This window comes from Procambarus clarkii, chromosome 17, assembly GCF_040958095.1.
Source record: "Procambarus clarkii isolate CNS0578487 chromosome 17, FALCON_Pclarkii_2.0, whole genome shotgun sequence".
Lineage (NCBI taxonomy): Eukaryota > Metazoa > Arthropoda > Malacostraca > Decapoda > Cambaridae > Procambarus > Procambarus clarkii.
The window spans coordinates 47,726,955-47,748,812 of NC_091166.1; the positions used below are offsets into that span (position 1 = coordinate 47,726,955).

Here is a 21,858-nt window from a genome sequence, read left to right on the forward strand (position 1 = left end):
AGCCGCTGGCCGACCCCACCAACACTTACGGTTTCCCTGCTTGTTCTGCCTTCCCCTTGTACACACTATCACTCCTCTACCACAGTTGAACTAATTACAGGCACTGGCATTATAATAGCAGCTATTATTGAAACGTGTTAACTGGCGGAATGATGCTGAGTAGTGGAATATGGAAATCGTTGCACTTCGCCATAGTGCACCCAGCAAGCCATCCAAGCGGGTCTCACCAAACCAAAACACAAAGTCTTAACTTTTTTTGGGGCAGGCGTATTCAAAGGTGTGTTTGATAACTACCAGTGGTGGTAGTTATCAAAGTTATCAAGTTATTCAGCCTTACATTTAAATATTTACAAGAAATAATCAGAGCATAATAATCAAATACAGTGACCCCCGCGCCAGACAGAGTTGGTTTGGCATTAGGCTTCAGGCTTATCAACGTGGAAGATTATTAAGACCACGACAATAGATTACGAACCAACTAACATGTATACTTTAGTCCTGAACATTGTCCAGGACTATACTAAACTTCCAATTGAATATACACCGAGAAGCGAGGTACACCTTGGTGACCATATATTTGAAAGAAATCTGGATAAAATCTAGGTTTATATTTTGCATAATAATATAAACAATATAATTTTTAAATGAACAAATCCACAAGGGCCGTGACGAGGATTCGAACCTGCATCCGGAAGCATCCCAGACACTACCTTAAGTAGTAAAAGAGTTGAAACCGAAGTTCTACTGAACTTACTTGATCCCGTAGCCTCTCCGAGGCACAAACCAGGATTTTACACAACTCCCCCCCTGCACCCGAGCTATGTCAATAGGCCGTTCTCTCTCTTCGCCCTTACATCATTACACTCGCTCGGGTGCAGGGGGGTGCGTCGCATATGAATGCGTCTTTGGGGTGGACCGCTGGATGGAATGGACTTGGTCCGAGAACGGGTTGCACTCACGTACTAGAAATACAAATAATCGCTAACATAACCTAAACACCTTACCTAACCTAACCTACGCTTAAATATACATATAATTTTTATGTATAATAATATTAATTTATATATGAGAACAAATCAATTTTTAATACACAGTATGTTAAAAATGAAGAATGCGTCTGGGGAGGACGACCGCTGCGTTAAACACCGTAGTGTGAGGACGGGTTGAATTATAATATATATTAATGTGAAATTATTTTAGAGAAAATTGTCTTTTCTTATGACGAATGCGTCCTTGGGGTCGGCCAGACTTCTTTAACAGTAACTAGTAAGCTCTGGTCGAGTGTCCGCGTGGGTGTGAGCCCTTGTCCCGGACACCATAAAATGTGTTCATGGTAAGACTTGCATTAATATATACTTAATTATTCATAGATTTATAAGCACCAGCTTTATCACCAGTTGGTTACTCAGACTGAGAGAAGGAATACAGCTGTGTTGTGACCTTCAGCTCTTGCAGGTCCTATCTCTCCTGCAAGTCCTTATTAAGGTGCAACCATTATTTATTCTAATCAAATTACTAGTTTTTACGCTCGTAACAAAATGGATTGAATCTACGTCTTGGACTGATGGGTCAGCGTGGTGACGCCATCAACTGTGCGCGTGGCTGTTGATCGGTTGATGTTATTTTGGTCTCAATCTCACAACATCTGCTTGCTGATGTTGTGAGATTGGCTGGGAGTAAAACAGGCGTTAGTGGGCCTGAAGTTGTACAAGGAGGGAACACAGACACCATTGAGCTAGATTATGCTGTGAAGACACCATGATGCTGGCTCATGGAGGCGTGGATGCATCCATACCAAACCTACTGAAGCTCATGTTTATTAGTCCGAAGCGTAAATTTTGTTGTGATTTTAATAGCAGTAATCTTTTTAATGCTGTAGTCGTTAACTTAATGATGCCCTACTTTAGGTGTGAGGACAGGGCAGGAAATGTTAACATTGTGAGGAGTATTTTATTATTTAATTTTAATATAGCAAAGATCAAGGTTGCTGACATTTATATTATTATTTTGATTGAGAAACTAGCTGCCTGATATTAATTTGAAATTCTATTAAGGATATTAGCCTGAAACTTGAAGCGCCGTCCTTATGAATCAAGAAATGTTAGTATTTGTGATCAAGGGAAACAGAGAAGTGTACCCAATTTCTCGGTGTATACATACCGAAAGTTTACTTAGTTCTGGACAAAGTCCAAGACTAAGGTAAACTTGATGGTTGGTCAGTAAGCCAGTGTAACGACGGCCTTATAACCCTCGCAAAGCAGTAGGTCAAAAGTCACCTTTCCACGAAGACTGTCTGTGCTCACCTGTTAGTACGGTGCTGTAGTCTTCTCGGCTTGGCGCCTTCTATTGATAATTACGTACTTACGACACCTGTTTGTGCCTGTAGGATCAAGCATTAGCTTGATCTTTCTTCATCAAGATCGAGATCTTTCTATATAGGTCTTTCCGTCTATACAATGAGTGTGTGTTTTTTCTCTGAAAATATCGAAAGTTAGATGGTATTTAACTAGGCTATGAAAAAAAGTGTGGCAAGTTGTTCTGTATTTTTTCTAAGCATCAAATTATATTATTGTCAGTGCTGGAACTGTGAAGACATTACTGAATTACAAGACGTCATTGAGTGAGTGGAAAAAATCCTCTTATGTTAATGTAAATGGCAGCAGGAGAGCCCGTTGCAATATCATTTTCATATGTAAACTATCTATTTTGAATCAGTGTCAAGAGATATGCATATATATTCACGGAGAGACGAACCCTACTTTATGCAATGAAGGTTTGATTTTGAACATTGTCTACGACAAGCGTATAATTGCTGGTTTGTGGAGTAAGTTAACGGGGCAGCCTAAGCATCCACAAAGTGCTTCTGGACCAGCTTCCACTGGAACATGCCACACTCACCTTCACAAAATGTTCATCTAAGTACATTCATCGACTTAACAAGGCATAACACCAGAAACGTTGCCAGGTGTTATTTGCATTGAAACTAATACTGATAATTATAAAATAAAATAAATAATTCATAAATGCCTGTTAATCATTAATGATATTACAACCTTACGTTAGGGTGTAGGTGAGAATTCATTTTGAAACTGTCCTAGTTTCCCATTCCGAGGTAGCGCAATTATAGTACTTAATGAAAAATAAATAACTGATCAAAATTTCCTTTTATAAATAAGTGGCAGAAACCATAAAGATAAAATTAATTGCTTTGTAAATATCAATCTGCATCACCATTGTGACGGGCGGCGAGCGACCACGCTACTACTTATCCGGATTTCCTGAAGCGAAGGTGTGGATTGTTTCTCCAACACAGTGGAGGAGACGTTCCACACGTACAACCGATTATCGAGAGAAGACGTCATTCAGCTTAGGCTCAATGCGGGCGCCTTTGACACTTCTTCCGGAGTAATTGCTTTATCAGAGATCGACCTCCGACTCCTGTTATTCATCCGAAGATATTGCCACGAGTACCTAACCTGATTAACTATTAGTTCTGGGTACAAGATTTTTCCAAACACTATATTTTTCTTATTTGGGTTATATCTAACCTTAACCACCACATTTAATTACAGTGTTGGCATCGTTACAAAACTGAATATTCAACCAAGGCTACCATCGGTTAGGCACTTATGCTCTCATATAATAAGGTACCTGCTAGCCTTCAGTATCAGTAACAGCAGTGACAATTACTGGGTCCCTACACAATTAGAGTGGTCCTACACAATGACAATGTTACCATCAGTAATGCAGTTAGTGTTGTCATCAATGTTGCCATTAGTGTTTAAAAAAGTACGTCGTGAGAATACCCACCCCCACAGGTTCGAGTCCTCATCACGGCTCCTTAGGATTTTCTCATTGGTACATCACGTTAGTGTGATTACTCTGTACTGAACCAAACTTAACTTTTCCTAGGCCTATTCTAGTATATATTTACTAATATAGTCCTAAAATTGCCTATGTTAGGCTCAGGACAAGTTAGGTTTATGGTTATTCTGTTCCAGTTTTTTATTTGCCCTTTAGTATACAGTACTTATTTTTTACGTTCCATCGATAGTCCCTACAAGTACTATTGTTTTTTTTTAGGATGCAGACTATACTGAAGAAAATGTTTTTACGTTTTTTGTGTGTGTGTTTAACAGGTGATTGGCTAATCATGTTTTTAAACAGGGGGCAATAACACCAAAAATTCATAAAAAACAACATTTTAAAGAAATTTCTGCATATGAAAATACATTTCCATTTAATTGACGAGTTTAGTTAACTAGATAGCCTATGCGGCAGTTGTCCCCCGGCCTGCACCCACCACAGCCAGCCTCCTGCACCCCACCACAGCCAGCCTCCTGCACCCCACCACAGCCAGCCTCCTGCACCCCACCACAGCCAGCCTCCTGCACCCCACCACAGCCAGCCTCCTGCACCCCACCACAGCCAGCCTCCTGCACCACACCACAGCCAGCCTCCTGCACCCCACCACAGCCAGCCTCCTGCACCCCACCACAGCCAGCCTCCTGCACCCCACCACAGCCAGCCTCCTGCACCCCACCACAGCCAGCCTCCTGCACCCCACCACAGCCAGCCTCCTGCCACAGCCAGCCTCCTGCACCCCACCACAGCCAGCCTCCTGCACCCCACCACAGCCAGCCTCCTGCACCCCACCACAGCCAGCCTCCTGCACCCCACCACAGCCAGCCTCCTGCACCCCACCACAGCCAGCCTCCTGCACCCCACCACAGCCAGCCTCCTGCACCACACCACAGCCAGCTTCCTGCACCCTACCACAGCCAGCCTCCTGCACCCCACCACAACCAGCCTCCTGCACCCCACCACAGCCAGCCTCCTGCACCCCACCACAGCCAGCCTCCTGCACCCCACCACAGCCAGCTTCCTGCACCCCACCACAGCCAGCCTCAACAGCATAACTGCTGAAAAAAAGTTGAAGCGACCAGGAAAATGTGGCTTGCTTGCCCTAGTTGTTTTAATCGCTGGTGAGTCAATAGCTCAAGGTTAACATTATTGTCGTGCCTGCTGGCCCTCACTCACTAATGTCTAATGTCCCGATGGCCACCCAGGTATTTTTCACATTCAGATTTCGCAGTTTCAACATTGTCCATCTGTCCATCTTACAATTATAATGATAGGTAGTAACAAACAGGATTCCGGGGATAAGCCGAGCTGTTCTAGTAACTATGGATAAAGCTTTAACATCGGGCGACTGTTATCTATCCTAGTTCAGCAAGGCTCGTGGACTTGTCAGCATGGGTAACATTCACACACATATATTTAACTAGGGGTTAAGAGAAACTATGCATTAATAGGCACATCAATATGCTCCTGGTAGTAACGATTTAATAAACGAAAGAGTAAAAACAAATGCATATAAAAAGTAAATATATATATACACACGGAAATCCCAATTGCGTGATGCATAAAATATATATATTTTAGATATATATAAATTCCTCTTTAAATGGTATAACACAATCACTGCAATTATCTATACACTCGAGTCTTTATATGGCTTCTATCAGTAAGTCTGTCTCCTCAGATAATTATCACCTACACTAGAACAAGAAAATAATCACTTGATTTAACTTTAAATAAACTACATGTTCCTAGAACAGACCACCACTTGCTTGAGGCGACGTGAGCAGTTCTACTCCCCCCCCCCCTCAGTTACCACATCTGATCAATAATTCTTTACTCACACACTACATACGAAAGTAACCACTTTCAAACAGACACAATCATACTAACATAATATTTCATACATTCTGGTATAAGAACTAAAAACATAAGCATTCTTAAATTATTTAAATGACGACGATGAGTCACAATAACGTGGCTGAAGTATGTTGACACAATCGACTTGAGAATGGTCCAGGACGGACCGAAACGTCGTCGTCCCTTTATTTTCTAGTGTGTGGATTGGTCAACATATTTAAATGACTATTTATGTATTACTGGTTCAACATGCTGGCAACGCCCACTGGACACGGCTCTGACCTCCTCATTGCACCGGAGCAGACAGGACATGTACTTGACTAATACCTGTCCACCAAGTGCAAGCCATTCTCTCTCATACACTATACAATATAATATATTATACCCCTACCCACTCTAATATATCATCTACATATATCGGCCACCAATATATATTAATACACACTATGCAGTCATTTCCAATATGTTATACATATGAATTTTATATGCAAATTCAATCCTATTCATCCTGTATCAGTACTTCTCATACAGTATGGATACGTAACACCGACAAAAAATAAATAGATTTATTACATAACTTCGTGCACATCATACTCTTTTGATTCTTGCATTCCTCGGCCCGCACTGTTTTGTGCACTCTCTTACATTTAGGTAATCTTCATGGTTTGGTTCAAGAGGTCTGGCCACCCAAACCAGGCGTCAATAGTTCTGATACCAAGGAACTTGTAACCTTGTTTGACGATGAACGCTATGAGAGCAGAGGCGCCCTCAGGGATGTGGTTGATCTCCACACACATGAGGCGAATCTTGATCTTGTCCCAAGGAATAGTCCGCAATACCTGTCACCAGAGATATTCGTGATTCTAATTAATGCCACTCTGATGGTAATTGGCCAAGCTTTCTTTATGTCATGATTTGAATATGTTAATGTGGTAATGGAATTATATTCTTTCAGTTAAAGAAAGGACAAAATTTTAATTGAAGTAAAATTTTTATTGAAGAATACAATTTTTTCAATTTGTTAACCTGCCCTTAACCAACACACACACAAAGAAGCAACACAGGCCCTCAGCATACCTCTAGCGCTAATCTTTAATGAGACCCTTACAAAAGGGGTATTGCCCAGCTGCTGGAGAAGGCAAATGTAGCGCAAGAAAGGAAATAGAGAAGAAGCCCTTAACTACAGACCAGTGTCACACGCATTCCTTGCAAAGTACTTGAAAGAATTACAAGGTTAAGACTAGTTGCACACCTAAAAAAGAATTGGCTTCGTAAGTAAACAACAACATGGCTTTAGAGAAGGGAAATCATGACCGACGAACCTCCTGGAGTTTTACAAGGTAACGAAAATAAGGCAAGACAGAGAAGGATGGGCAGATTGCATATTTCTAGACTGCCAAAAAGCCTTTGATACAGTAACACACAGGAGGTTACTATACAAACTTGAAAGACAGGCGAGAGTAGGCGGAAACGCACTAACATGGGTAAGGAATTACCTAACAGACAGGTGTCAGAGTGTGACAGTGAGTGGCAAGGAGTTCGACTGGTGTAGAGTTATAAGCGGGGTGCCTCAAGGATTGGTGCTGGGTTCCATACTATTCCCCATTTATGTAAATTACTAAACTTCATTAGTCGAATCTTATATGTCGATGCTTGCAAATAATGCAAAACAAATTAGGAGGATTGAGGCAGATGAGAATTGTAAGATTCTCCAGGATGACTTGAACAGGTTACAGAGCTGGTTCAAGAAATGGCTGCTAGAGTTCAACACCAGCAAATGTAAGATGATGGAAACGACTAGAGAAAAGGACCTGGGAGTGGACGTAACACCGAACCTAACTCCAGAGGCTCATATAAATAGAATAACGTCAGCCGCATACTTTACGCTGGCAAAAGTCAGAACATCCTTCAGAAACCTGAATAAGGAGGCTTTTAGAACACTGTATGCCACCTATATGAGGCCAGTCTTAGAGTATCCCGCCCCATCGTTGAGCCCCCATCTAAAAATCACACAAGGAAGCTCGAAAAGGTGCAGAAGTTTGCAACAAGACTCATCCCAGAGCTGCGAGGGATGAGTACGATGGGAGATTGAAGGAACTAAACCTGACGACGTTAGAAAGGAGATGGGAGAGGGGGAGACATGATACAGACGTATAAAATACTTAGAGATTTTTCAGGGTGGAAACAGGAATTTTGTACAATGAATATCAACAGAACAAGAGGGGGCACAGATGGAAGACTCGGATATGTCAGAGATGTTAGAAAGTTTTCCTTTAGCGTGAGGGTAGTGAGTAAATGGAATGACCTAAAGGAGCAGGATGTAGAGGCAAATTCCCTTCATAACTTTAAAAGCAGGTATGATAGGGAAAACAGGTCAAGAGTCATTGTTTTAGACAACCAACGGCTAGAAAAGCTGGGCCCAAGAGCTAGAGCTCGATCCTGCGGGCACAAAGAGGTGAGTACACACACAGTTCCCGTGAGGTACTCTTATCAGTTTCTGTGGTGAACGCAGCGTCTGAAAACTGTCTCCTCTGCAGACTGTATTTATAAGATGCTAAGTTATCTTAATTAAATAAATTATATCTTGCCGTAATTTAATTATCAATCCTGTAATTTACTGGTTCATTATTATATTTTTCCTGTATTTTAAATTCTTAGCAATGCAGGAAGATATACCCGGCCCTACCCGGGTCGACCCAAAAAGGTTGCATCCCCAGAATGCAAAGCTGCCATCTGAACATGCATTTAGCATTTCAGTATACCTGGTTGATACCTGGTTGATGGGGTTCTGGGAGTTCTTCTACTCCCCAAGCCCGGCCCGAGGCCAGGCTTGACGTGAGTTTAGTCCACTAGGCTGTTGCTAATATATAAATTGATTTTATATAAATTGATTTGTTGTTATTAAACTGGTACATCAGCATTAAGCAGCTACCCTAGGCCATGAAGGGTAACAGTGTCAAGAACATCTACGTGATGCTAAAAAATCCCATCTTACACTATGGTTAGGAAACAGAACCCTCTGTCATCAGTGTTACGTATCCCTAGTTTGGATACTCACATTAATTTGTATGAAGTAAAATATGTGAATTTATTTCTTTATATGAATAGGTACATATTTTTTAAATGTGTAGTATAGTTTGGCAAGACAGTTGAAGCAGGAGCGGGCTTGCTTTAGTCACACGTCTATTACCTGTTAGCTTCTGGACCAGAATTCTGTACCTGTTCATTTGTGGAATTGCCAGATGCTACCTCGTAATTAATACTTCAGTATTTACCTTTATTAAATACATTGTAATATTATTTATGTCATTAGCATGTTGCATTAGTTAAATTCATGTTATACCTGTGTTAGCACAATTGTGTGCTCATTAAATTAGTTGGGTTTAATTTTAAGTACTCGCTTGCCATCCTTATCTGAAGAGGGAAGTGGGGACTTGGGACTCTGTGAGAGTCAGTTACCTGGGAGACCTCACCGTGGCAACTTGTGTTGATAAGTGATGTGTGGTTTTATCTGTTGTTAGTAGTGTAGATTTATTTATCTGGAGTTATTATTGTTAATAATTCAACTATAAATTCTCTCGTGTTATTTGAAGTGATTTCCATTTTTATAGTATTGAGATACATGCATTCAGTTTATCTTTTTTAAATTATAGATATAAATATATATATAAATTTTGAGGTGCATGTTTATTTCTCCTACCTTTTAATTATTCTTGCTGTCCTACATAGGGGCACTCTGGTGTTGCCTTGTTTATAATAGTGCTCATCACCTAGACTAGAATTTTTACCACTATTAATTCAGCACGAGCTGTGCGCACTAGCTAGGTAACGATCAGTAGCCTGCACTGGCAAACCATTGATGAAAAAAAAGGATTGCGAAAAAATTGATCTCCATTGACTTCGTGGTGAAGTCAGAGGGATCGAAGGGGGCTGACCCAAACCCGCTATGTCAGTTCCCCCACAACCATTAGTCTTCTTGTAACGCATTATGAGGCTAGACCTAAGCGTCTGGCGTTTAACTCAGGACAGTCATCATCTGTTGTAAATATTTAGATAGAGAAAGAGGACGATGGTCTCACCTTCATCTCCGCTCCTTCAATGTCTATCGAGAAGTAGTCAATTTGCGTGATGTTGAGCGCCAGCAGAAGAGAGTAGAAGGGGATGGCCGTGGTTTGGAATGTTTGGCTGCTGTTTTTACTTATCCGGCTTAAGACTCCCAGACCTCCACTATATCTGTACACAATTGAAAGTGGGAAGTTATATACAAGTACACACTGTTACATATTCAGCAGTACGCATTTATAAATAAAATAAAAATAAAATGTGTATTCAGGTAAGGTACATACATACAAGAGATTTTACAAAATTTGATCGATTTATAGATGGAGCTAGTACATACAATGCCTACATACACAAGCTTCAGGCAGCAGTACACACTTCATTGTAAGTAGTGGGACTGACTACGAAACCACACCATTTTGGTTTGGTCAAACTATACACTTTCATAGTCACCCCTCAAAAGGTCCGTTTTGTATCTGGAAAAACGTTACACCTTCCATAGTCACCCCTGAAAGAAACCGTTTCAGTTTGGATAAACTGTTCAGTTCCGTAGCTAGAACTTTCAAAGGTACGAGAGACACACAGGACAAAATTTAGAAACAAATTTAGATTTATACAAATAAGAAACCCACAAAGACGAGTGTTAGTTCCTGGCCCCGCCTCTAGTCATACTCCTCTCTTGCATTGTAACTTCTGAACTGTCCGAAACGCTGTGCGTACCAGTGGCTTTACAAGAATGTAAACACATCATGCTATGTACTCTCACAAACCCAATGTACCTTCTTGTATATATATAAATAAATAAAATAAATAAAAACTACTGACGTTATATTTATGACATTTAAAACGGTCACATTTTGCACGGAGTCTAGGGGAAAAGAGCTAGTTCTTGGGCCCTGCCTCTAGTCATAGACCTCATTTTGCTGTTGTAGTTTGATAACAATTTGTTTGTTACGGTGGACATGAAACGCAGACACTAGGAACTGACAAGAATATACAGCCTCGTCTGGTCACACGGTGAGGGACTCAGGGACTGGTCACACGTTGAGGGACTCAGGGACTGGTCACACGTTGAGGGACTCAGGGACTGGTCACACGTTGAGGGACTCAGGGACTGGTCACACGTTGAGGGACTCAGGGACTGGTCACACGTTGAGGGACTCAGGGACTGGTCACACGGTGAGGGACTCAGGGACTGGTCACACGGTGAGGGACTCAGGGACTGGTCACACGTTGAGGGACTCAGGGACTGGTCACACGTTGAGGGACTCAGGGACTGGTCACACGTTGAGGGACTCAGGGACTGGTCACACGGTGAGGGACTCAGGGACTGGTCACACGGTGAGGGACTCAGGGACTGGTCACACGTTGAGGGACTCAGGGACTGGTCACACGATGAGGGACTCAGGGACTGGTCACACGATGAGGGACTCAGGGACTGGTCACACGGTGAGGGACTCAGGGACTGGTCACACGGTGAGGGACTCAGGGACTGATCACACGGTGAGGGACTCAGGGACTGGTCACACGATGAGGGACTCAGGGACTGGTCACACGTTGAGGGACTCAGGGACTGGTCACACGTTGAGGGACTCAGGGACTGGTCACACGGTGAGGGACTCAGGGACTGGTCACACGTTGAGGGACTCAGGGACTGGTCACACGGTGAGGGACTCAGGGACTGGTCACACGTTGAGGGACTCAGGGACTGGTCACACGATGAGGGACTCAGGGACTGGTCACACGTTGAGGGACTCAGGGACTGGTCACACGTTGAGGGACTCAGGGACTGGTCACACGGTGAGGGACTCAGGGACTGGTCACACGATGTTCCTCTTATTTACATTTATCTTATCCCATTTCCTGGGACATAACTCAAGAGAGTCACCATCTGTTGTAGATATAGAACATGAGACCGAGGAGGATGGTCTCACCTTCATCTCCGCTCCCTCAGTGTCAAGAGAGAAGAAAAAATCAATTTTCGTTAAAGCACAAAGTACTCATTACTGTTATGGGACATCGTTAAAAGGAATTATTAAACTCAGAAAAGAAAAATTCTTTACTTAACAAAACACTTCGAATGAATTAACTCAGAAATTGAACAATCACCTTAATGAAACCTTAATCATCACTAAGTATTAAACTAAGCACTTAGAACTTACCTTCAATGAAAATCTGGGCTTTACCGAATTACTCCATTAACAATTAAACAAAGAATGAGTTTTAACCATTCACAAGCATTCTCTCCACACCGGATCACTGGTCAGACTGTATTTGACCAAAATCACCTGTCCTGTAACAGACAACTGAACTCTCACCTCCCCATGTTTGGTGGATGTCACCCAGGTTGGTGAGGGGACACCCTCCACGGGTGCCCAGGGGAAGGAAAGGTAACCTTCGTGAAATCCTCTAACATTCGTCTCAGGCCATACTAATTCACTAGGCTCTCAAGCGGCCTTTCAAGGAAAAGTCCCAACTAGACTAACAGGCGTAAACAGGCTCTGGAACACCATAAATTGAACCATACAAGACCAGGTGGTCCCGGGAGGGTGGGTCATAAAACACTGCCTCTCACTCCACTCACCAACATACACAAGCTCTCGTTGTTACAAAGTAAAGGACATTTATGTATTATATTAGACCTAAAATAATGTGTCCAGTGTAGGCCCTGGATATCTTGGGCAAGGTAAACTATGTTCTTTAGTTTCAATTTATTTTGGAATGGCATTTGGGCAAATTTAATAATGCAAAGCTTTTTGGGTCCAACAATGTTTGTACGTTTGACTAAATCGTTGCTATAATAGCTATAATTTATGAAGGATGGGTAGCTATAATAGCACAATATATAATCGTGGTCATGAATTACAATATATGTAAGCTACTTACTGAAAGTGAACTTTTGACGAAATGTTGCTAATAGCAAGTGCTGTGTTGATGGAATAAGCTTTCCTGTGCTTCTGTTGCAGTTGCTGGTAGGTCCCTGGAAAAGCCTCAATGAGAAGCCCTGTCCAGCTGCGGTTCCTTTCGAGGAAGAGCGTGTTGCTGAGATGTTCCCCGTCCACGGCGCCAACCTCCACGAAGAAGCCGCCTGTCTGTAACGCACATTACAGTAGTTACAACTTCAGTCAATCAATGTTTATTCCAAAGAATGTGTGTACAAAGAACATGAGAGTAATGTACAATAGTAGGGACAAGAGTTACACATACTAGTGAAGTCACTATTACATTAAGTCCTTCCCGAAAAACATAACAAAAAGACCAGAAAGTTAACTACAAGTGCGAGGGGGTAAAACACTTAATACTAAGGAGTTAACAAAATGAGAACAATCATGAAAAATAACATATGAATGGAAAAATAACCGACACTTAAGAATGACAGGCATAGGCTATTGCAATATGGAGTCTGTAGTTGAAGCCGCAGTAGTAGGCATCCTTCAGTCTCGGGAGACTATGGAGTTGCGCCCTAGTTGTCAATCCTGGTGCAGCAGTACAGTAGTTTATTTACACTAATACTAGAATGAAAATGCAAGGTGTAGTTTAGAAAAGTAACTGGACACTTACTCATAACATTTTCTTTGTTAAGCTCAACACCGTCTGGAATCAGAAGATAAAATATCCAAAGTTTTCAGATTTAGGACCAGTTGTTACATCAACAGGGTGGTGCTAAACACTATCAGAGTTCTAGTTGTGATATTCTTCTTCTCTAGACCACTTGTGCATGCAAATGTCTCCTAATTTGCATATGGCAGACAGGTAGCCGTGATTATCTAGGAGGATAGAGATGCATAGATCGAGCAACTGGCCGCGATCCTCTGTATGGTCTTTTCTGACGTTTGTCCCAGTAAAGACAATGCCGTGAGAACAAGGCAGAGCCCTAGCTCAGATGATACTACCATGATCATTACTCACGATTCGTCTGCGCATTTTTTCTTCATTTCTGCGTGCACACACACGCAGTCTCGACGAACACGTGTGTGTAGCTGCAAGTGTAGTGGCTACACTTGCAGCTCGTCCCTCGGACGCCCCTTAAGGGAGTGCTCCCGCCACTTGTAAACGTGATACAGCTAAGCCTCCAACACATGGCTCCGAGTCGCCAACGTAAAACACTCTTCATAGTCTCTTTACTTAAAACACTCAAGTCTCTCACCTCGCTCACACTCATATAGGTGGACCAAGCATCTCTTGTCCACACAAACAACGTCTCCCCTCAGTGGAGTAAGCGTCGCTTGTCCCAATCACTACAAATAATATGCTGGTAATTCACCAGATCTTGACTAGGTAAATCCTGGGTAGCAAATATACTGGGCTCGATGGAAGCGGTCAGCTGCTATGGACACAAGTGGCTCCCTACCTCATCACATCTTCAGACGTAACGTGGCATTGGAAAATCCACCCTCTCACATTGGTTACAGGGGGGGGGATACTAAACACTGTTGATGGTTACAGTTTGTTTGAGATTAGGCTGTCTAAGTTAATGAATGATTGAGAAGGAACTTATTCCATACGCCTATAATGCTTGGTCCTGGGACAAAGGAGAGTCTTTGTCTGTACCTGGCGATATTACATTATATTACATGTAAAGAACATGGTTTTTATTATAAATTCATCACTAGACTGAATGGGAGGAGTAACAAGAATTCAGAGTGGGTCAGACATTTCCCTGCAGTACTCTCATCATGCTGTTCTTGGATAGTGCCATTCTATCCGACCAGTATTCAAGCCTCTATCTCAGGATGAAGGGTTAGCCAAACCTGCTCAAGGAGGGATCTGACCTAGGTAATTCATTTTAAACTGCATTTAAACTATGCGAGGCAGTTCCACTTACCTCAAGACTAAGAGTGCGTCCTGGGTACTTGATCGCCGCTTAACCTATATTATCTCCAGCTGACATTTGCTAAGAGAACGACTGATTACCTGACGAATAGTGGTTGGTTCCCGCCAAACACACACCGAAACTACGACGTTGGTACAACGTTCGAACAAGTTTTAACACCACCTAACCAGTTATAACAACCAATATAGCAAGTTGTAACAACGTTCTAATACGTCATAAACACGTTAAGCCAAGATGTAACAACTTTATTACAAGTTGTAACAAGCGGAAAATAGAGACAGTTTCGGTTTGTGTTTCCAGGGTTAGCTCTTTTAGAGAGCGTGCAGCAAAAGACCGAAGACGACCCTAGAATAGTCTAATCTTCAGGCCTCCAAACTGCTTCTAGATCCACAATGAATACTTCAGTTTCCAAATACGTGTCATGGAACTGAAGTGTTAACTTAAACCTTCGTCCAGCAGTAGATCTAGGAATGTTGATTGATACCGCCGAAGGCGGCTAGTTTATTGTGCACCCCATACTCATCCTGTGAGCGGTAGCGCAAAAGCATTACAGAGGGCACAAAAGGTCTTTATCAGACCTCATCTTAGATTATTACATAAACAATTTCTTCTATCCTTCACACCTTATAGTTACAATGTCAGCTAGTTACAGAGAAAGTGCTATTACAAGAGCTACATATTTACTGTAAGTCATCATACATTAATGGTAGGTCTTATCGCTAATACATAATAGTTTGACCAATGGGGATATTACAGAGTCATAGGGGAGCTTCTATTTATTATTAGTACTCACAATACACTACTTGTTTCTGAATCTCGTATGTCGTTCATCTACTGGAAGCGAAATGTGGGTACAGTGCAAGGATTTCAGGTAATTTATCCATGGTAATAAGATAGGTTGCCATATCATACAGAGTGAGCTTAGATTTATCTCTAAAAGGCTCAATTTTACTACAATCCAAGATAGGAATGTCGTCACATGGCATCCTCATCTCACTCTCCATCTTTCCAGTCATCTCGTAAGCTCAATGTAATATAATATCTCGCCAGGTTTGTGGACTAGCCATAGACCATTATCTCATCCATGTATTGTGTAAATCAAGTCTTGCCTGATTTACTTGATTTAGTAAATCACGCAGCTAACTCCTTTTTTCCGACGCGTGTGGTACTCAATCCTTTGTATAGCTTACCCATCGTGTGTACACATCTGTTGATCATGGAGTGTGCGAGTGTATTCTCTCACGTGTGTACCGTGTGAGCCCCGTGACTCTGTACTCCTGCGTCGAGCAGGCGGCAACATATCAACATTATATTTATTTCTTCAAAAACAATACTTGCCATGCCATGTAACACTTCGTTGTCGACGTATTGGGACTGGCCATACTGTGAGAAGTGCTGCTTAGTCGGGTTACTGAGGTTGTAGGGTAGCTGGGAGGGCGGCTGGAGGAGATTGTGACGGATGTAGTTCACCAGGGCCGGGTCGTCCTGCGCTGCTCCCTCCATTGTTTCTCTCGTCAGCACCCGCTCCGTCGCCACCACCATTGTTTCTTCTCTCAGCACCCGCTTCGTCGCCACACTTCGCTCCACATCTGTCCACAGTTTGAGCAACTTTTAAACAGTAATAAACAAGAAGTTTTATTATAATTATCATAAAGAAATAGGTGAAAAAATTCCCACTTACCTGTGGGGGCCCGCCCCAAGTAATATTCTAGAGCTTGTGCCAACATCAGAAGAAGGCATGATCGATGAAATACAGCTAGGGGAGAAACTTGCCCTCTTTGTGTGATCACAATATTTTTAGACAGATTACAATTATAGAAACTTGTAAAGGTTCAGAATGATGAATATCTAGAATATCTTCGAGGAGACTATCAAGGAAAGAGAGAAAATACCTCCTGGAGGAAGTTAATACCCGTGTAGTAGAATAAGGTGTGGAAGAATCATGCGAAACCCGACATTAAAGTGCCGTAATAAATAAGCGCGAATAAGACCAGCCAAAAGGAACTACAAGATTAAACCTGCTCAACCCAAAGGAAGAGCAAAAGGTTTTCTATGTCTATATAAGAAGTAAAAAACAAAAACACGACCATTAAAAGTTAAGATTAACCAAGTTATAATGGACGATAAAAGGCCAGCAAACAATGAATGAATACTTTACGTCAGTGCTTACGCTAGAGAGTACGCAACATACCAGTACCCACACAGTGTTTGAAGCAGCTGAAAGGAATGAATATAGGGATATCCCCATAACATGCGATGTAATCAGGAAAAGCTCTGCCAAACTGAAAAATTCAAAGGCAGAGGTGTGGACGAAATTCAGTGCAAAGTTGTTAAGGAACTGTCAGATGAACTACGCCTACAACTGAAATTTTTTCCTGTTTCTGGACCAAGGAATAGTTCCCCTAGATTAGAAATATGAAAATGTTACCCATAATGTTTAAAACAAAGAACTGCGTTCGTCGTCCTAAACAGAAATGAATTTAACTGGATAAATGAGGCAAGTGGGCTACCGCAAGGGTACATTTTGGGGCCATCCATTTTTGTCACACATGAATGCCATGAGAATATCACAAACCACATCAAATTTCCTGATGACACAAAGATTTATAGTAAATATATACACTAAATATATACACAATATATACAAATATATACACACTTGGAATACGACGACGTTTCGGTCCGTCCTGGACCATTCTCAAGTCGATTGTGAGACAAATCGATCCACAATCGACTTGAGGATGTTCCAGGACGGACCGAAACGTCGTCGTCCCTTCACCTTCTAAGTGTGTGGTCTGGTCAACATGCTTTAGCCACGTTATTGTGACTCATCGCCTGCTAGTGAAAATGACATCGAGGCCTTACAAAGAGACCAACATGAACTACACAAGTGGTCGAAAAATACAAGACTTGGCATGTGGGGCATAACAATGCGATTCACAACCACCAAATCAACAACATAACCCTGCAGCAGATTGCGGAGGACAGGAACCTTGGAATCGGAACCTACAAATCCCTGAAAGTTGTACAAGTGTGAGTTACAGTAAAAAAGACCCAACAAAATCTTGAGAATAGTCAAACGTAAATTTGATCTACGGGAAAAGAAGGTAGTTTTCAAATGAATAAATATCTGGTCTCTCCCCACTGATTATTGTATCGAAGCATCTTGAGATGTTATCTTGAGATGATTTCGGGGCTTAGCGTCCCCGCGGCCCGGTCATTTGGGATTTTTTTTTCAACACCAGTAAGTTAAGGGTCCTCTGATAGGTTAGGTGGGCAGGAATTTTTCATAAAGTTTCAAAACGTTATGAAAAACGTTAATGGAAAGTTGCCTCTTCTAAGCTTGCCGAGTAAGCCGGACGACTCAAACAAAAAACAGAACAGTACGTCACTTTTGTGAGTCGATTTCATTTCAAATTACGTCTAAATTTGGCCATAGCGCGCATACGGGCGGAAAGTGACGTTATTTTTAAGAGGACGGGTTGGGGAACCAGTATACCTGGGAATGAACGCATCTACGATTCAATGTAGCTATGACTCAACATACCTGGAGAGTAGGCAGACCGTATGCTTATCTGTTCTTTGTTTACGACGATGAAGAACACAAGGAACACGAAAGACACAACCATGGCGATCTCTGTAGCCTTCCCCCTTCCCCTGCAGTGTGGTTTCTGCATCCTGTGGGCGATAATATTACAAGTTAGCATCCTCGTGTGTCAGGTAAGGGGTATATTATATATCAGTCAATATACACCAACAAATGGGATACACATCTCTCAGCGTATACACTGACAACACAATGGTTAACCATAAACTCCTTTACTGGTAATAATTATGGTTAAAGTTTTAGATTTTACACTGAATACAATTATATAAACTATTGTACAAGCTGATAACAACCTTCATTTTCTCCAATCCTAACCCTCTTACTCGGAATGATACGGTGAATACTGAACTAAATAAAGTTCCTCTTTGGCTAACTGCTAACAAACTCACCCTTAACATTGACAAAACATTCTATATTTTGCTTGGAAAAAATCCTCAGATCAAATTAATCTAAGAATTAACAATATCCAAATTAGTAACAAAGTAGACTGTAAATTCCTAGGTGTTCTAATTGATAAGTTGAATTTCCTGGGCCATATCCAAAATATAGTAAAAAAAGTTTCTAGAATAGTTGGTATTCTTTTTAAAATCAGATACTATGTACCATGTCCTGCCCTGGTGACGCTCTATTACTCTCTCATCTATCCTTATCTCAATTATGGTATCAGTGCTTGGGGTTCTACTACCCAAAACCATCTACGTCCTCTATTTACAAACACAAATCTGCTATTAGAACAATAACAAACTCTGGCCCCAAACAGCACTCAGGCCCCTTAACATCTTTGAATATGTTAGATATTAAGTCACTGGACATCCTCTCAAATGTGCTCTATATATTTAAAACTCTGAAATATAATGTCAATCCTGACCTCAAAAGCTTCCTAGAAGGTTGTAACAGAACCCATGAGCACCACACCAGAAATAAATACCAATTTGACATTCCAAGAGTGCGACTTAACCAAACTAGATATGCTATGCAAATCAAGGGACCCAAAATGTGGAATGACCTTCCCAATCATGTCAAAGACTGTACCTCTATCAACCAGTTTAAGAGAAAAACTCCAAGTAATCTACCTTACCTACTAAATGTCAATCTATGTCTTGCTATTTCTAACAAATATTGATTATTAATTAACTGTAAACTTTACAGTCTCCGTGGTGTAGTGGTAAGACACTCGCCTGGCGTTCCGCGAGCGCTGTCATGGGTTCGTATCCTGGCCGGGGAGGATTTACTGGGCGCAATTCCTTAACTGTAGCCTCTGTTTAACGCAACAGTAAAATGTGTACTTGGATGAAAAAACGATTCTTCGCGGCAGGGGATCGTATTCCAGGGACCTGCCCGAAACACTACGCGTACTAGTGGCTGTACAAGAATGTAACAACTCTTGTATATATCTAAAAAAAAAAAAAAAAAACTGAATTAACTGCTGATATATCCGCCATGTATAAACTTAAAGAAAATTGTAGTCTTCTGTTTATTTAATTCAAATTACTTCTGCTGTTCTGTTTAAATTTCTGCTGTTCCGTCCACCATGTAATTATTATCATTCTTTTTTCTTTTCTTTTTTTCTTTTTCAGTTCAATTTATGCTTTTGATCTCAATTAACTTTAAGTTTTAGTGTAAGTGTTTTTCCAACACCTTGGCCTACACGCTGTGCGTATTAGTGGCTTTAGGAATAGTTTGTATTAGCTCTATCTAGAAATCCAAGAATCTGTTTGTAATTCATCTTTTATGTATGTACTTTTACCTGAATAAACATTTTATAATTAAATATTATATATATATATATATATATATATATATATATATATATATATATATATATATATATATATATATATATATATATATATATATATATATATATATGCGAACAAGCCTGAATGGTCCCCAGGACTATATGCGAATGAAAACTCACACCCCAGAAGTGACTCGAACCCATACTCCAAGGAGCAACGCAACTGGTAACTACAGGGCGCCTTAATCCACTCGACCATCACGGCCGTCAAAAGGAAGTGATAGCCAAGGCTATTTGAGCCACTTTCCCGACTGCAACTCGGATGGGAAGTGGCTCAAATAGCCTTGGCTATCACTTCCTTTTGACGGCCGTGATGGTCGAGTGGATTAAGGCGCCCTGTAGTTACCAGTTGCGTTGCTCCTGGGAGTATGGGTTCGAGTCACTTCTGGGGTGTGAGTTTTCATTCGCATATAGTCCTGGGGACCATTCAGGCTTGTTCGCATTTGTGTTCCTCACGTGTGCCCCAAAGAATGAGGTGATTTGGTGAAATGCTATGCCCAAGATTACCATCCGAGTTGCCGTCGGGGAAGTGGCTCAAATAGCCTTGGCTATCACTTCCTTTTGACGGCCGTGATGGTCGAGTGGATTAAGGCGCCCTGTAGTTACCAGTTGCGTTGCTCCTGGGAGTATGGGTTCGAGTCACTTCTGGGGTGTGAGTTTTCATTCGCATATAGTCCTGGGGACCATTCAGGCTTGTTCGCATTTGTGTTCCTCACGTGTGCCCCAAAGAATGAGGTGATTTGGTGAAATGCTATGCCCAAGATTACCATCCGAGTTGCCGTCGGGGAAGTGGCTCAAATAGCCTTGGCTATCACTTCCTTTTGACGGCCGTGATGGTCGAGTGAATTAAGGCGCCCTGTAGTTACCAGTTGCGTTGCTCCTGGGAGTATGGGTTCGAGTCACTTCTGGGGTGTGAGTTTTCATTTTCATATATATATATATATATATATATATATATATATATATATATATATATATATATATATATATATATATATATATATATACACACAGAATAGGGGTGGTAGGAGAAGAAAATATCAGTGTTTAGTGAGGATCCACAAGGTCTTCTCTGAGTACTCTTTATTTTCTTCTTCGAGGCTGTGGGTCCCTGCACTTGCACCAGAGGTGGTACCCCTTCTAGGTTTATAATATATATATATATATATATATATATATATATATATATATATATATATATATATATATATACTATATATATACTATATATATACTATATATATACTATATACTATATATATATTATATATATATATATATATATATATATACTATATATAAAGACAGTACTATAAAGAAGTTCTAAATACCTTACGCTTGGTGAACACAGCGAGCCGCTGAAGTTGAAGTTGTCCCGACCAAATCAGAAGCGAAAATGGATGCACTTGTCCCGCCCAAGTCATGAGGAAATATGGATACACCTGTCGCGTTCGTAAAACACGTACACACTTGCCTTGCACACTTGTATTCTCTCGACATATAAGATATACATGATAATGCTGTATAACAGAAGGGACACTATCCCGCATGAAGGCTCTATAAAGGCACAAGGTTTCATAAATAGGCAAAAAAAATGGAATATTAGATTAGACTTCCGAAAAGAGGGAATATCAGGTCAGAGACTTCCTGGCGGGATAACATGAAAAGATAACTAGTAGGAAAATTAAAGCAAATTTTGTGATACCTGATACCTGGTTGATGGGGTTCTGGGAGTTCTTCTACTCCCCAAGCCCGGCCCGAGGCCAGACTTGACTTGTGAGAGTTTGGTCCACCAGGCTGTTGGTGAGCTCCGAGAAGCTGAGGGGAGATTGATACCTT

General features: G+C 41.4%; 1 protein-coding gene across 1 annotated transcript; it reads right to left on the reverse strand.

Moving 5' to 3' along the window:
* Positions 1 to 5,308: 5,308 nt before the first annotated feature.
* LOC123772587 (protein Star) lies at positions 5,309 to 21,532 on the reverse strand. Its single transcript, XM_045765826.2, has 6 exons — positions 21,351 to 21,532; positions 18,162 to 18,292; positions 15,953 to 16,203; positions 12,667 to 12,872; positions 9,801 to 9,954; positions 5,309 to 6,560 (listed from the first exon to the last, which is right to left on the reverse strand). The coding sequence occupies exons 2-6, from the start codon at positions 18,289 to 18,291 to the stop codon at positions 6,369 to 6,371; spliced, it is 933 nt and encodes a 310-aa protein (XP_045621782.1). The 5' UTR covers position 18,292; positions 21,351 to 21,532; the 3' UTR covers positions 5,309 to 6,368.
* Between the last annotated feature and the right edge of the window lie 326 nt (positions 21,533 to 21,858).

What these genes read in the sequence shown, in the direction of transcription:
- LOC123772587 (XM_045765826.2), bottom strand. Translation starts at nt 18,291, where the DNA reads ATGCAGAAACCACACTGCAGGGGAAGGGGGAAGGCTACAGAGATCGCC. An exon ending in TCGTCAAAAGTTCACTTTCA is followed by an intron (nt 9,955 to 12,666) that starts GTAAGTAGCTTA and finishes AATTGTGTACAG; the next exon opens with ATATAGTGGAGGTCTGGGAG. An exon ending in TTGAAGGAGCGGAGATGAAG is followed by an intron (nt 6,561 to 9,800) that starts GTGAGACCATCG and finishes CTCTGGTGACAG; the next exon opens with GTATTGCGGACTATTCCTTG.